Source organism: Dromaius novaehollandiae, chromosome 30 (genome assembly GCF_036370855.1).
Source record: "Dromaius novaehollandiae isolate bDroNov1 chromosome 30, bDroNov1.hap1, whole genome shotgun sequence".
Classification (NCBI taxonomy): Eukaryota; Metazoa; Chordata; class Aves; order Casuariiformes; family Dromaiidae; genus Dromaius; species Dromaius novaehollandiae.
In genome coordinates, this window is record NC_088128.1 from 328,745 (window position 1) to 341,022 (window position 12,278).

General features: G+C 65.4%; 1 protein-coding gene across 1 annotated transcript; it reads right to left on the bottom strand.

The window, feature by feature from the left end:
- Positions 1 to 27: 27 nt before the first annotated feature.
- Positions 28 to 11,662, bottom strand: PPP4C (protein phosphatase 4 catalytic subunit). The gene is made up of 9 exons (XM_064499516.1): positions 11,578 to 11,662; positions 9,714 to 9,815; positions 9,535 to 9,586; positions 9,338 to 9,388; positions 8,371 to 8,472; positions 7,397 to 7,570; positions 6,172 to 6,298; positions 4,185 to 4,374; positions 28 to 1,619 (listed from the first exon to the last, which is right to left on the bottom strand). Exons 2-9 carry the CDS (start codon positions 9,809 to 9,811, stop codon positions 1,490 to 1,492), a joined length of 924 nt encoding a protein of 307 aa, XP_064355586.1. The 5' UTR covers positions 9,812 to 9,815; positions 11,578 to 11,662; the 3' UTR covers positions 28 to 1,489.
- Between the last annotated feature and the right edge of the window lie 616 nt (positions 11,663 to 12,278).

The following is a 12,278-nucleotide window of genomic DNA, read 5'->3' on the forward strand; positions in this document are numbered from 1 at the left end:
GGGGGGGGGGGGGGACAGCGACTCCCATTTCTGTGCTTTTTTTTTGCTGTTTTTATTACAATTTTGCGGATTTTTGCGGTTTTTTTTTCCCTCTTTTTTTCTTTTTTTTTTTTTTATCTAAAAGGAGCAGAAAGAGCGTCCGGAAAACAAAAACGTACGGAACCCCAAAACCCCCCGGTTTCACCCCAAAACGCGCGCCGGGGGGGGAGGGGGCTCACGCGGGTCCCCCGGGGGACGACACGGGAGGGGACACGCGTGACCCCGGGGGACACGGGAGGGTCACATGTGTCCCCAAGTGACATGGAGGGGACACGCGTGACCCCGGGGGACACGGGAGGGTCACATGTGTCCCCAAGTGACATGGAGGGGACACGTGTGACCCCAGGGGACACGGGAGGGTCACATGTGTCCCCAAGTGACATGGAGGGGACACGTGTGACCCCGGGGGACACGGGAGGGTCACATGTGTCCCCAAGTGACATGGAGGGGACACGCGTGACCCCGGGGGACACGGGAGGGGACACGCGTGACCCCGGGGGACGACATGGGAGGGGACACGCGTGTCCTCAGGCAATATGAGAGGGTAACGCGTGTCCCCAAGTGACATGGGAGGGGACACGTGTCCCCCAAGCAACATGGGATGGGACACGCGTGACCCAGAGCAACACGGGAGGGGACACGCATGTCCCCAGGCGACACAGGAGGAGACACGCGTGTCCCTGGGTGACATGGGAGGGGACACATGTGTCCCTGGGCGACACGGGAGGGGACACACATCCCCAGGCAACACGGGACAGGACACGTGTGACCCTGGGGGATGACACAGGAAGGGACACGTGTGTCCCAGAGTGACACGGGAGGGGACACGTGTGTCCCCAGGCTACAGGAAAGGGTCATACGTGTCCCTGGGTGACACGGCATGGGCCACACGTGTCCCCAGGGTGACATGGGAGGGGACACACGCATCCCCAGGCGACATGAGAGGGTCACACGTGTCCCTGGGCAACACGGGAGGGGACACACGTGTCCCTGGGCCATTTCAGAGGGCCACACGTGTCCCCAGAGCGACATGGGAGGGGACACGTGTGTCCTGAGGCAACACAGGAGGGGCCACACGTGTCCCCGGGAGACATGAGAGGGCCACACGTGTCCCCTGAGCAACCCAGCACGGGCCACACGTGTCACAGGGCGACGTGGCCCGGCCCACGCGTGTCCCAGGGCAACATGGCACGTGCCATGCGTGTCCCCAGGCAACACAGCATGGCCCACGCGTGTCCCCGGGTGACGTGGCACGCGCCACGCGTGTCCGAGGCTGATGTGGCCCGGCCCACGCGTGTCCCCACACCCCAGGGAGGACCCAGGTGCCTCCGTGGGGCAACGCGGTGGCAGGCCACGAGCCGGGGCGCCGTCAGGCCACGCGTGTGGGTGCCACCGGGCCACGGGTGGGCGGGCGTCACGCGTGGGCGGGCGTCACGCGTGGGCGGGCGGCTCACAGGAAGTAGTCGGCCACGGGCTTCTTGGAGGGGATGCCCCGGGTCTCCTGCGGCGCCGCCTCGAAGATGATGAACTCCTTCTGCAGGTGCTCGTCCAGCTCCAAGATGGCCGCCACGTTGCCGCACCTGCCGGGGGGGGGACGGGTGACGGGGACGCCGACGGGTCCCCACCGCGCGGTTGTGTCACCCGGTTGAGTGGCCCTGGTCGTGTCGCCCGATCGCTGGCCTTGGTCGTGTCACCCGACCCTGGTCATGTCAACCGGTTGAGTGGCCTTGGTCATGTCACCCGATCACGTCACCCAATCGAGTGGTCTCAGTCACGTCACCCGATCCCTGGTCTTGGTCGTGTCACCCGACCCTGGTCATGTCAACCGGTTGAGTGGCCTTGGTCGTGTCACCCAATCACGTCACCCAATCGAGTGGTCTCAGTCACGTCACCCGATCCCTGGTCTTGGTCGTGTCACCCGACCCTGGTCATGTCACCTGGTTGACTGGTCTGGGTCATGTCACCCAATCCCTGGCCTTGATCATGTCACCCAGACCTGCTCACGTCAACCGGTTGACTGGTCTTGGTCATGACACCCAAACATGTCACCCAATTGAGTGGTCTGGGTCGTGTCACCCAATCCCTGGCCTTGATCATGTCACCCAATCCTGGTCATGTCACCCGGTTGAGTGGTCTGGGTCATGTCACCTGATCCTGGTCACGTCACCCAGTTGAGTGGCCTCAGTCATGTCACCTGATGCCTGGCCTTGGTCGTGTCACCCGACCCTGGTCATGTCACTCGGTTGAGTGGTCTGGGTCATGTCACCTGATCCTGGTCACGTCACCCAGTTGAGTGGCCTCAGTCATGTCACCTGATGCCTGGCCTTGGTCGTGTCACCCAACCCTGGTCATGTCACCCAATCCCTGGCCTTGATCATGTCACCCAGACCTGCTCACGTCAACCGGTTGACTGGTCTTGGTCATGACACCCAAACATGTCACCCGATTGAGTGGTCTGGGTCGTGTCACCCAATCCCTGGCCTTGGTCATGTCACCCAGTCCTGGTCATGTCACCCGGTTGAGTGGTCTGGGTCATGTCACCTGATCCTGGTCACGTCACCCAGTTGAGTGGCCTCAGTCATGTCACCTGATCCCTGGCCTTGGTCGTGTCACCCAACCCTGGTCATGTCACCCAATCCCTGGCCTTGGTCATGTCACCCGACTCCGGTCATGTCACCTGGTTGACTGGTCTCGGTCATGTCACCCGATGCTGGGCCTGTCACCCGCTCCCTGGCCTTAGTCATGTCACCTGATCTTGGTCACGTCACCCAATCCCTGGCCTTAGTCATGTCACCCAACCCTGGTCCTGTCACCCAGTTGAGTGGTCTGGTCATGTCACCCGATCTGTGGCCTTTGTCATGTCACCCAATCCATGTCCCTGGAGCCCAGTCACGTCCCCAAGCCCTGGTGGCATCTCAGATCCCTGTCCTTGGTCACGTTATCCAATCCCACCCTTGGTCATGTCCCCTGATCCCCGGTGACATTTCAGAGCCCTGTCCTTGATCACGTCCCCCAATCCCTGGTGACATCCGAGATCCCTGTCCTTGGTCACGTCCCTCGATCCCACTTTTGGTCACGTCCCCTGATCCCTGGTGGCATCTCAGAGCCCCATCCTCGGTCACGTCCCCCAATCCCACCCTTGGTGACGTCCCTGATCCCTGGTGGCATCTCAGAGCCCTGTCCTGGGTCACGTCCCCCAATCCCACCCTTGGTGACATCCACGAGCCCTGGTGGCATCTCAGAGCCCCGTCCTTGGTGACGTCCCCCAATCCCACCCTTGGTGACGTCCCCAAGCCCTGGTGACATCTCAGAGCCCCGTCCTTGGTCACGTCCCCCAATCCCACCCTCGGTGACGTCCCCAAGCCCAGGTGACATCTCAGAGCCCCGTCCTTGGTCACGTTCCCTCATCCCTGGTGACATCCGAGATCCCTGTCCTTGGTCATGTCCCTCGATCTGACCCTCAGTGACGTCCCCGAGCCCAGGTGACATCTCAGGGCCCCGTCCTTGGTCACGTCCCCCGATCCCACCCTCGGTGACGTCCCCAAGCCCAGGTGACATCTCAGAGCCCCGTCCTTGGTCACGTCCCCCAATCCCACCCTCGGTGACGTCCCCAAGCCCAGGTGACATCTCAGAGCCCCATCCTTGGTCACGTCCCCCAATCCCACCCTCGGTGACGTCCCCAAGCCCAGGTGACATCTCAGAGCCCCGTCCTTGGTCACGTTCCCTCATCCCTGGTGACATCCGAGATCCCTGTCCTTGGTCATGTCCCTCGATCTGACCCTCGGTGACGTCCCCGAGCCCAGGTGACATCTCAGGGCCCCGTCCTTGGTCACGTTCCCTCATCCCTGGTGACATCCGAGATCCCTGTCCTTGGTCATGTCCCTCGATCTGACCCTCAGTGACGTCCCCAAGCCCAGGTGACATCTCAGGGCCCCGTCCTTGGTCACGTCCCCCGATCCCACCCTCGGTGACGTCACCTGATCCCACCCTTGGTCACGTCCCCTCACCCCTGGTGACATCCCAGATCCCCGTCCTCGCTCACATCCCCCAACCCCGCCCCTCGGGGTGACATCCCCGAGCCCCGGTGCCACCGCCGCCACCCCCCGCGTGTCCCCACGTGTCCCCGCGTGTCCCCGCGCCCTCACCGGTAGCAGTAGTTGGGGGCCGACCAGACGGTGAGGACGGTCTCGCCGAAGTGCCACTTGTAGCCCTCCATGACGAGCTGGTGGGCGCGGCAGATCATGTCGATGTCGTTGGCCGCGTTGAACTGGGCCACCACGTCGCTGCCGAAGAGGTACCCGGCGCCCCGCGGGGACACGCCCCAGCCCGTGGTGTCTGCCGCGCGGGGCACACGCGTGTCAGGGACGCGGGGACAGGCCGTGGGGGGTCCCACACGCGTGGCAGGGCCCCGACACCGCGAGAACCACCGTGGTGGGTCCCGTGCGCACGTCAACGTCCCACAACCACAAGACCAACCCGTGGTGGGTCCCGTGCGCACGTCAACACCACGTGGATGCAGGAACCGGTCCCACACGCGTGTCAGGGACGCGGGGACAGGCCGTGGGGGGTCCCACACGCGTGGCAGAGCCCCACAACCGCGAGAACCACCGTGGTGGGTCCCGTGCGCACGTCAACGTCCCACAACCACAAGACCAACCCGTGGTGGGTCCCGTGCGCACGTCAACGCCACGTGGATGCAGGAACCGGTCCCACACGCGTGTCAGGGACACGGGGACAGGCCGTGGGGGGTCCCACACGTGGGGCAGGGCTCCGACACCGCGAGAACCACCGTGGTGGGTCCCACGCGCACATCAACGTCCCACAACCACAAGACCAACCCGTGGTGGGTCCCGCGCGCACGTCAACGCCACGTGGATGCAGGAACCGGTCCCACACGCGTGTCAGGGACGCGGGGACAGGCCGTGGGGGGTCCCACACGCGTGGCAGGGCCCCGACACCGCGAGAACAACCGTGGTGGGTCCCGTGCGCACGTCAACGTCCCACAACCACAAGACCAACCCGTGGTGGGTCCCGTGCGCACGTCAACGTCCCACAACCACAAGACCAACCCGTGGTGGGTCCCATGCGCACGTCAACGTCCCACAACCACAAGACCAACCCGTGGTGGGTCCCGCGCGCACGTCAACGCCCCGTGGATGCAGGAACCGGTCCCACACGCGTGTCAGGGACGCGGGGACAGGCCGTGGGGGGTCCCACACGCGTGGCAGGGCCCCGACACCGCGAGAACCACCGTGGTGGGTCCCACGCGCACGTCAACGTCCCACAACCACAAGACCAACCCGTGGTGGGTCCCGCGCGCACGTCAACGCCACGTGGATGCAGGAACCGGTCCCACACGCGTGTCAGGGACGCGGGGACAGGCCGTGGGGGGTCCCATACGCGTGGCAGGGCCCCGACACCGCGAGAACCACCGTGGTGGGTCCCACGCGCACGTCAACACCACGTGGACGTGGGAACCGGCCCGCGGTGGGTCCCACATGCGTGTCAGGGCCACGTGACCATGGGAACTGGTCGTGGTGGGTCCCACACGTGTGTCAGGGCCACATGGTCATGGGAACCAGTCATGGGGGGTCCCACACGCGTGTCAGGGCCCAACACTGTGAGAACCACCGTGGTGGGTCCCATGCACACGTCAACACCACGTGGACGTGGGAACCAGCCCGTGGTAGGTCCCACACGCGTGTCAGGGCCACGTGACCATGGGAACTGGTCGTGGTGGGTCCTGCACGCGTGTCAGGGCCACGTGACCACGGGAACCGGTCATGGTGGGTCCCACACGTGTGTCAGGGACACGGGGACAGGTCGTGGGGCGGTCCCACACGCGGGGCAAGGCTCCACCACCATGAGAACAACCCGTGGTGGGTCCCACACGCGTGTCAGGGCCACGTGGACACGGGAACTGGCCTGTGGGGGGGTCCCACACGCGTGTCAGCACCACGTGGCCACGGGAACCAGCCCACATTGCGTCCCACACGCGTGACACAGGCGTGTCCAGGCCATATAACCCAACCCGTGGCGTCCCCCACCCGCGTGGCAGCACCCAGGGCCTCGGGGACGTCCCGCGTGCCCGTGGCGTGTCGGTGGCGTGTGCGTGGCGTGTGCGTGTCCTACCTTCGGGGTCGGACCAGAGCAGGTCGCACATGGGGCCGTCGTGGGGCACCTCCTGCTTGCGGTCGATGGTGCGGATCTGGTCCAGCGTCTGGATGGAGGGCGAGAGGCCCCCGTGCACGCAGAAGATCTGCGCCACACGCGTGCCCTTAGCGTGTGCTTGGCGTGTGCTTGGCGTGTGTAGCACGCCCAGCCCCCAGGAGTGACGTGGCGCGACCCAAACGCCTTCAGGCAACACGGATGGACACGGGGAGGCACTGGGAGCCATGGCGGGACACACAACACGCATGTGCTTAGCATGTGCTTAGCGTGTGCAGCCCCCCAGGAGCGATGTGACGTGACCCAAACACCTCAGGGCAACACGGATGGACAGGGGGAGGCGCCAGGGGCCACGGTGGGACACACAACATGCATGTGCTTAGCATGTGCTGCACGCCCGGCCCCCCAGCAGCGACACGGCACGACCCAAACACCTCGGGGCAACACGGATGGACACGGGGAGGCACCGGGAGCCATGGCAGGACACAACATCCATGTACTTAGCATGTGCTTAGCATGTGCTGCACGCCCAGCCCCCCAGGAGTGACATGGCGTGACCCAAACACCTCCAGGCAATACGGATAGACACGGGGAAGCACTGGGAGCCATGGCGGGACACACAACACCCGTGTGCTTAGCGTGTGCTTAGCGTGTGCTGCACGCCTGGCCCCCCAGGAGCAACACGGCGCAACCCAAATGTCTCGGGGCAACATGGATGGACACGGGGAGGCATCAGGGGTCATGGCAGGACATGCAACACCCATGAACTTAGCGTGTGCTCAGCATGTGCAGCCCCCAAAAGTGACGTGGCGTGACGCAGACACCTCAGGGCAACACAGATGGACACAGGGCAACACCAGGGGCCACGGCGGGACATGTAACACCCATGACCTTAACATGCGCTTAGCGTGTGCTTGGCATGTGCGGCACACGCAGGCCCCAGGAGTGACCCAAACGCCTCTGGGCAGCCCGGATGGACACAGGGGGGCACCAGGGGCCACGGCAGGACACGCAACCCCCCGGCGCTTAGTGTGTGCTTAGCATGTGCTTAGCATGTGCAGCCCCCAGAAGCGATGCAGCGCTACCCAAACGCCTCGGGGCAACACGGATGGACACAGGGAGCTGCCGGGGGCCACGGGGGGGACACGCAACACCCGTGCGCTTAGCGTGTGCTTGGCGTGCGGCCCACCTTGCCGTCGATGATGGCGGAGAGGCTGAGGTAGTCGAAGATCTCGGTGCAGTAGCGCCAGACGGTGACGGAGCCGTACTTGCGCAGACACTCGTCGTAGAAGCCGTACACCTGCGTGATCTGCCGGCTCTCGTGGTTGCCCCGGATCAGCGTGATGCGGTCGGGGTAGCGCACCTGCGGCGCCGCACGCCTGGGTCCTCCCGGACGCCTGGGTCCTCCCGGACGCCTGGGCCCCGACTCCTCTCGCCCTCCCGGACGCCTGGGCCCTGACCCCTCTCGCCCTCCTGCATGTCTGGGTCCTCCCGCACGCCTGGGCCCCGACCCCGGACGCCTGGGCCCCCAGTGTTGTCCTCCCGGACGCCTGGGCCCCTTCTCCTCTCGCCCTCCTGGACGCCTGGGCCCCTTCTCCTCTCGCCCTCCCGGACGCCTGGGCCCCTTCTCCTCTCGCCCTCCCGGACGCCTGGGCCCCTTCTCCTCTCGCCCTCCCGGACGCCTGTGCCCCTTCTCCTCTCGCTCTCCCGGACGTCTGGGCCCCTTCTCCTCTCGCCCTCCCGGACGCCTGGGCCCCTTCTCCTCTCGCCCTCCCGGACGCCTGGGCCCCTTCTCCTCTCGCCCTCCCGGACGCCTGGGCCCCTTCTCCCAGACACCTGAGCCCCCTCTTGCCCCCCCTCCCCCGGCTGCCTGGGCCCCTCTCCCGGACGCCTGGGCCCTTTCTCTCCCTGGACACTTGGTGCCCACCTGGACGCCTGGGCCCCTCCCCTCGTCCTCCCGGATGCCTGGGCCCTCCATGGACACCTGGGTCCCTTCTCCCCCCGGACGCTTGGTGCCCACCTGGACGCCTGGGCCCCCTCTCCCGGACGCCTGGGCCCCCTCTCACCCCGCCTGGCCGCCTGGGCCCCTCCCCTCGCCCTCCCGGACGCCTGGGCCCCCTCCCCCGGACGCCTGGGCCCCCTCCCCCGGACGCCTGGGCCCACCTTGAGGGCGAGGAGCAGCAGGAAGGTCTCGACGCTGTAGAAGCCCCGGTCCACGAAGTCGCCCATGAACAGGTAGTTGGTCTCGGGGACGTCGCCCCCCACCTGGGGGGCAATTGGGGGGGGGCGATTAGGGAGGGGGGCAATTAGGGGCCGGGGGGGGCAATTAGGGGCCAGGGGGGGCAATTAAGGGGGGTAATTGCAGACTATGGGGCAATTTGGGGGGTAATTAGGGCCAGAGAAAGCAATTGGGGGGGGTGATTTGAGGCTGGGGGGAGGCAATTAGTGATTGGGAGGGGCAATTAGGAGGGTAATTAACCCTGGGGGGGGCAATTAAGGGATGGGGGGGGCAATTGGGCGGTTATGTGGGGCTGAGGGAACAATTAGGAGGGTAATTAAGCCTGGGGGGGGCAATTGAGAGCCAGTGGGGTAATTGGGGGGGTTATTTGGGCCTAAGGGGACAATTAGGGGGGTAATTAGGCCCGGGGGGGGGGGCAATTAAGCATTGGGGGGGGGCAATTCAGACCCAGGGGGGCAATTGGGGGGGTTATGTGGGGCTGAGAGGACAATTAGGGGGGTAATTAGGGGCTCTGGGGCAATTAGGAATTGGCAGGGGCAACCGGGGGGGGGGTAATTAGGGGTTGGGGGGGCAATTAGGGGGATAATTGGGGGCAATTAGAGGCTGCGGGGGCAACTGGAGGAGCAACTAGGGGGTGGGGGGGGCAATTAGTGGGGGCAATTAGGGACTGGGGGGAACTGGGGGTAATGGGGGGGGGCAATTAAGAACTCGGGGGGGGGGCAATTAGTGACCACAGGAGTAATTTAGGATCAGGGAAGCAATTACAGGAGCAATTAACAGTTGGGGGGCAATTAGGCCCTGGGTGGGGGCAATTAAACACCTGGGGGGGGCAATTAGGCATGGGGGGGGCAATTAAACACCTGGGGGGGGCAATTAGGGGGGGCGACTCACCCGGAAAAGCTCCTTGAGGTCATAAAACTGCCCGTGGATGTCGCCGCACACCTGGAAGGGGGCAAAAAAGGGGACGTCAGGGGGGGCAAATCCGCCTAATTACCCCCCCCCAGGGCTTAATTACCCCCCTGGGGGGTTAATTACTCCCTCTAGGGTCTAATTGCCCCCCCCCGGGGGTCTAATTGCCCCCCGCTCACCGTCACGGGCGAGTCGACCCGCTGGACGTTGCTCTCCTCCACCAGAATCTCCCTGCGGGACGGCGCCTCGTTAGCGGGGTTAATTGCCCCGCGGGGGGGTTAATTACCCCGCGGGGGGGTTATTCACCCCCTGGGGGGGTTATTTACCCCCTGGGGGGGTTCTTTGCCCCCCCCGGTACCTGGCTTTGGCGCAGAGGGCCTTCACCTCGCTCTCCTTGATGAGCTCGCAGCGGCGCAGCTGCTCGATCTGCCGGTCCAGGTCGCTCGGCTCCCCCATGGCCCTGCCCCGGGGGGGCAATTAATTATTAATTACCCCCCCTAATTACCCCACGCATTAATTAACCCCTCCCACGGGGGGTGCTTGGTAGGGGCCCCCCGGCTTGAGCTGCTTGGGGCCATGAAATGGCTGCCCGGGGGGGCAATTACCCCCCCCCCCCCGGGGCTAATTGCCCCCCTCCCAAGGTAACTGCCCCCCCCCGGGGCTAATTGCCCCCCTCCCAAGGTAACTGCCCCCCCCCGGGGCTAATTGCCCCCCAGGGCTAATTGCCCCCCTCCCAAGGTAACTGCCCCCCCCCGGGGCTAATTGCCCCCCTCCCAAGGTAACTGCCCCCCCCCGGGGCTAATTGCCCCCCTCCCAAGGTAGCTGCCCCCCCCGGGGCTAATTGCTCCCCTCCCAAGGCAATTGCCCTCCCAGGGCCCCCAATTGCCCCCCCCCAAAGCTCCCAGGCCCCAATATTGCCCCCCCAGCAGCCCCCAAATGCCTAATTTGCCCCCAAACCCCCCAATGGCCCCCAAACACCCCCGATTCTCCCCCCAACCCCCTCAGTAACCCCGAAACCCCCCCAATTTGCCCCCAAATCCCCCCAATTTGCCCCCAAACCCCCCCCAGCAGCCCCCAAATACCCCCAATTCTCCCCTCCCCACCCCCAGTGGCCCCTAAATCCCCTCAATTCTCCCCAAATCCTCCCAATTTCCCCCCAACCGCCCCCAAATCGCCCCAATTCCCCCCCAGGTGCCCCCCAAATCCCCCCGTTGTCCCCAACAGCCCCCAACCCCCCCCCAAAAGCTCCGCAAAGGCCCCCAGCGGACCCGAAACCACCCCAACTGCCCCCAAATCCTCCAGGTGCCCCCGAGCCACCCCCAAAAGCCCCCGAATTCGCCCCAAAAAGCCCCAGAACCCCTGAATTCACCCCAAAAGGCCCATCAAAAACCCGAGTTTGTCCCGAATTCGCACCAAAAGGCCCCGAATTCGCCTCAAATTCTCCCCAAAAAGCTCCAAAAGGCCCCAAAATCTCCCCAAAAGGCTCTGAAATCCCCTGAATTCGCCCCCAAATCCCCCGAATTCGCCCCGCAAGGCCCCCAAATCCCCTGAATTCGCCCCAAATTCTCCCCAAAAGGCCCCGAATTTGCCCCAAAAGGCCCCGATACCCCCCGAATTCGCCCCCAAAGGCCCCGAAACCCCCCGAATTCGCCCCAAAAGGCCCCGAAACCCCCCGAATTCGCCCCAAAAGGCCCCGAATTCGCCCCAAAAGGCCCCGAATTCGCCCCAAAAGGCCCCCAAACCCCCCAAATTCGCCCCAAAAGGCCCCGAATTCGCCCCAAATTCGCCGCAAAAGGCCCCGAAATCCCCCGAATTCGCCCCAAAAGGCCCCGAATTCGCCCCAAAAGGCCCCGAAACCCCCCGAATTCGCCCCAAAACCCCCCGAATTCGCCCCAAAAGGCCCCGAATTCGCCCCAAAAGGCCCCCAAATCCCCCGAATTCGCCCCAAAAGGCCCCGAATTCGCCCCGCAAGGCCAAATCCCCCGAATTCGCCCCAAAAGGCCCCGAATTCGCCCCAAATTCGCCGCAAAAGGCCCCGAAATCCCCCGAATTCGCCCCAAAAGGCCCCGAAATCTCCCCAAAGCGCCCCGAAACCCCCCGAATTCGCCCCAAAAGGCCCCGAAACCCCCCGAATTCGCCGCAAAGCGCCCCGAAATCCCCCGAATTCGCCCCAAAAGGCCCCGAATCGCCCCCAGCCCCCCCCGAACCGCCCCGCTTCGCACCCGGCCGCGACCGTCCCCCGCCGCCGCGCGTCACTTCCGGGCCGCGGCCCCGGCGGAAGCGGAAGTGCCCAGGTTCCCCCCCCCACACACACGCACATACAGCGCCCCGGAGACGGGGGAGGGGTGTGAGTGAGGGCGGAAGTGACGTGTGAAGGTGGCGCCTGCGGGCGTGACGTCACAGGGTGCGCGCCAGCGGCGGGAGGAGGCTCCTGGGGGCTCGGACGCCTGGGCCCCTCCCAGATGCCTGCCCTTCCCCCCCCCCGGACACCTGGGCCCCCAGATGCTTAGTTCTTCCCCGGACGCCTGGGCCCCTCCGTAGACACCTGGGTCCCCCGGACGCCTGGGCCCCTCCTCGGACACCTGGGCCCCTCCTCGGACGCCTGGGCCCCTCTGTAGACACCTAGGTCCCCCGGACGCCTGGGCCCCCCCCAGATGCCTGGGCACCCCTGGCCGGACGCCTGGGTCCTTTCCTGGGTTCCCTCCCCCACCCGGACACCTGGGTCCCCCGGACACCTGGGCCCCTCCCAGATGCCTGCCCTTCCCTCCCCCCGGACACCTGGGCCCCCAGACGCTCAGTTGTTCCCCGGACGCCTGGGCCCTTCCGCAGACGCCTGGGTCCCCCGGACGCCTGGGCCCCTCCGTAGACACCTAGGTCCCCCGGACGCCTGGGCCCCCCCCAGATGCCTGGGCACCCCCACCCG

Bases quoted from the DNA above. Each gene is read 5' to 3' on its own strand.
- PPP4C (XM_064499516.1), bottom strand. From the start codon at position 9,811: ATGGGGGAGCCGAGCGACCTGGACCGGCAGATCGAGCAGCTGCGCCGC. The intron at 9,587-9,713 runs GTACCGGGGGGG...GCCGTCCCGCAG, and splicing joins GCCCTCTGCGCCAAAGCCAG to GGAGATTCTGGTGGAGGAGA. The intron at 4,375-6,171 runs GTAGGACACGCA...CCCGCGCGGCAG, and splicing joins GCTCTGGTCCGACCCCGAAG to ACACCACGGGCTGGGGCGTG.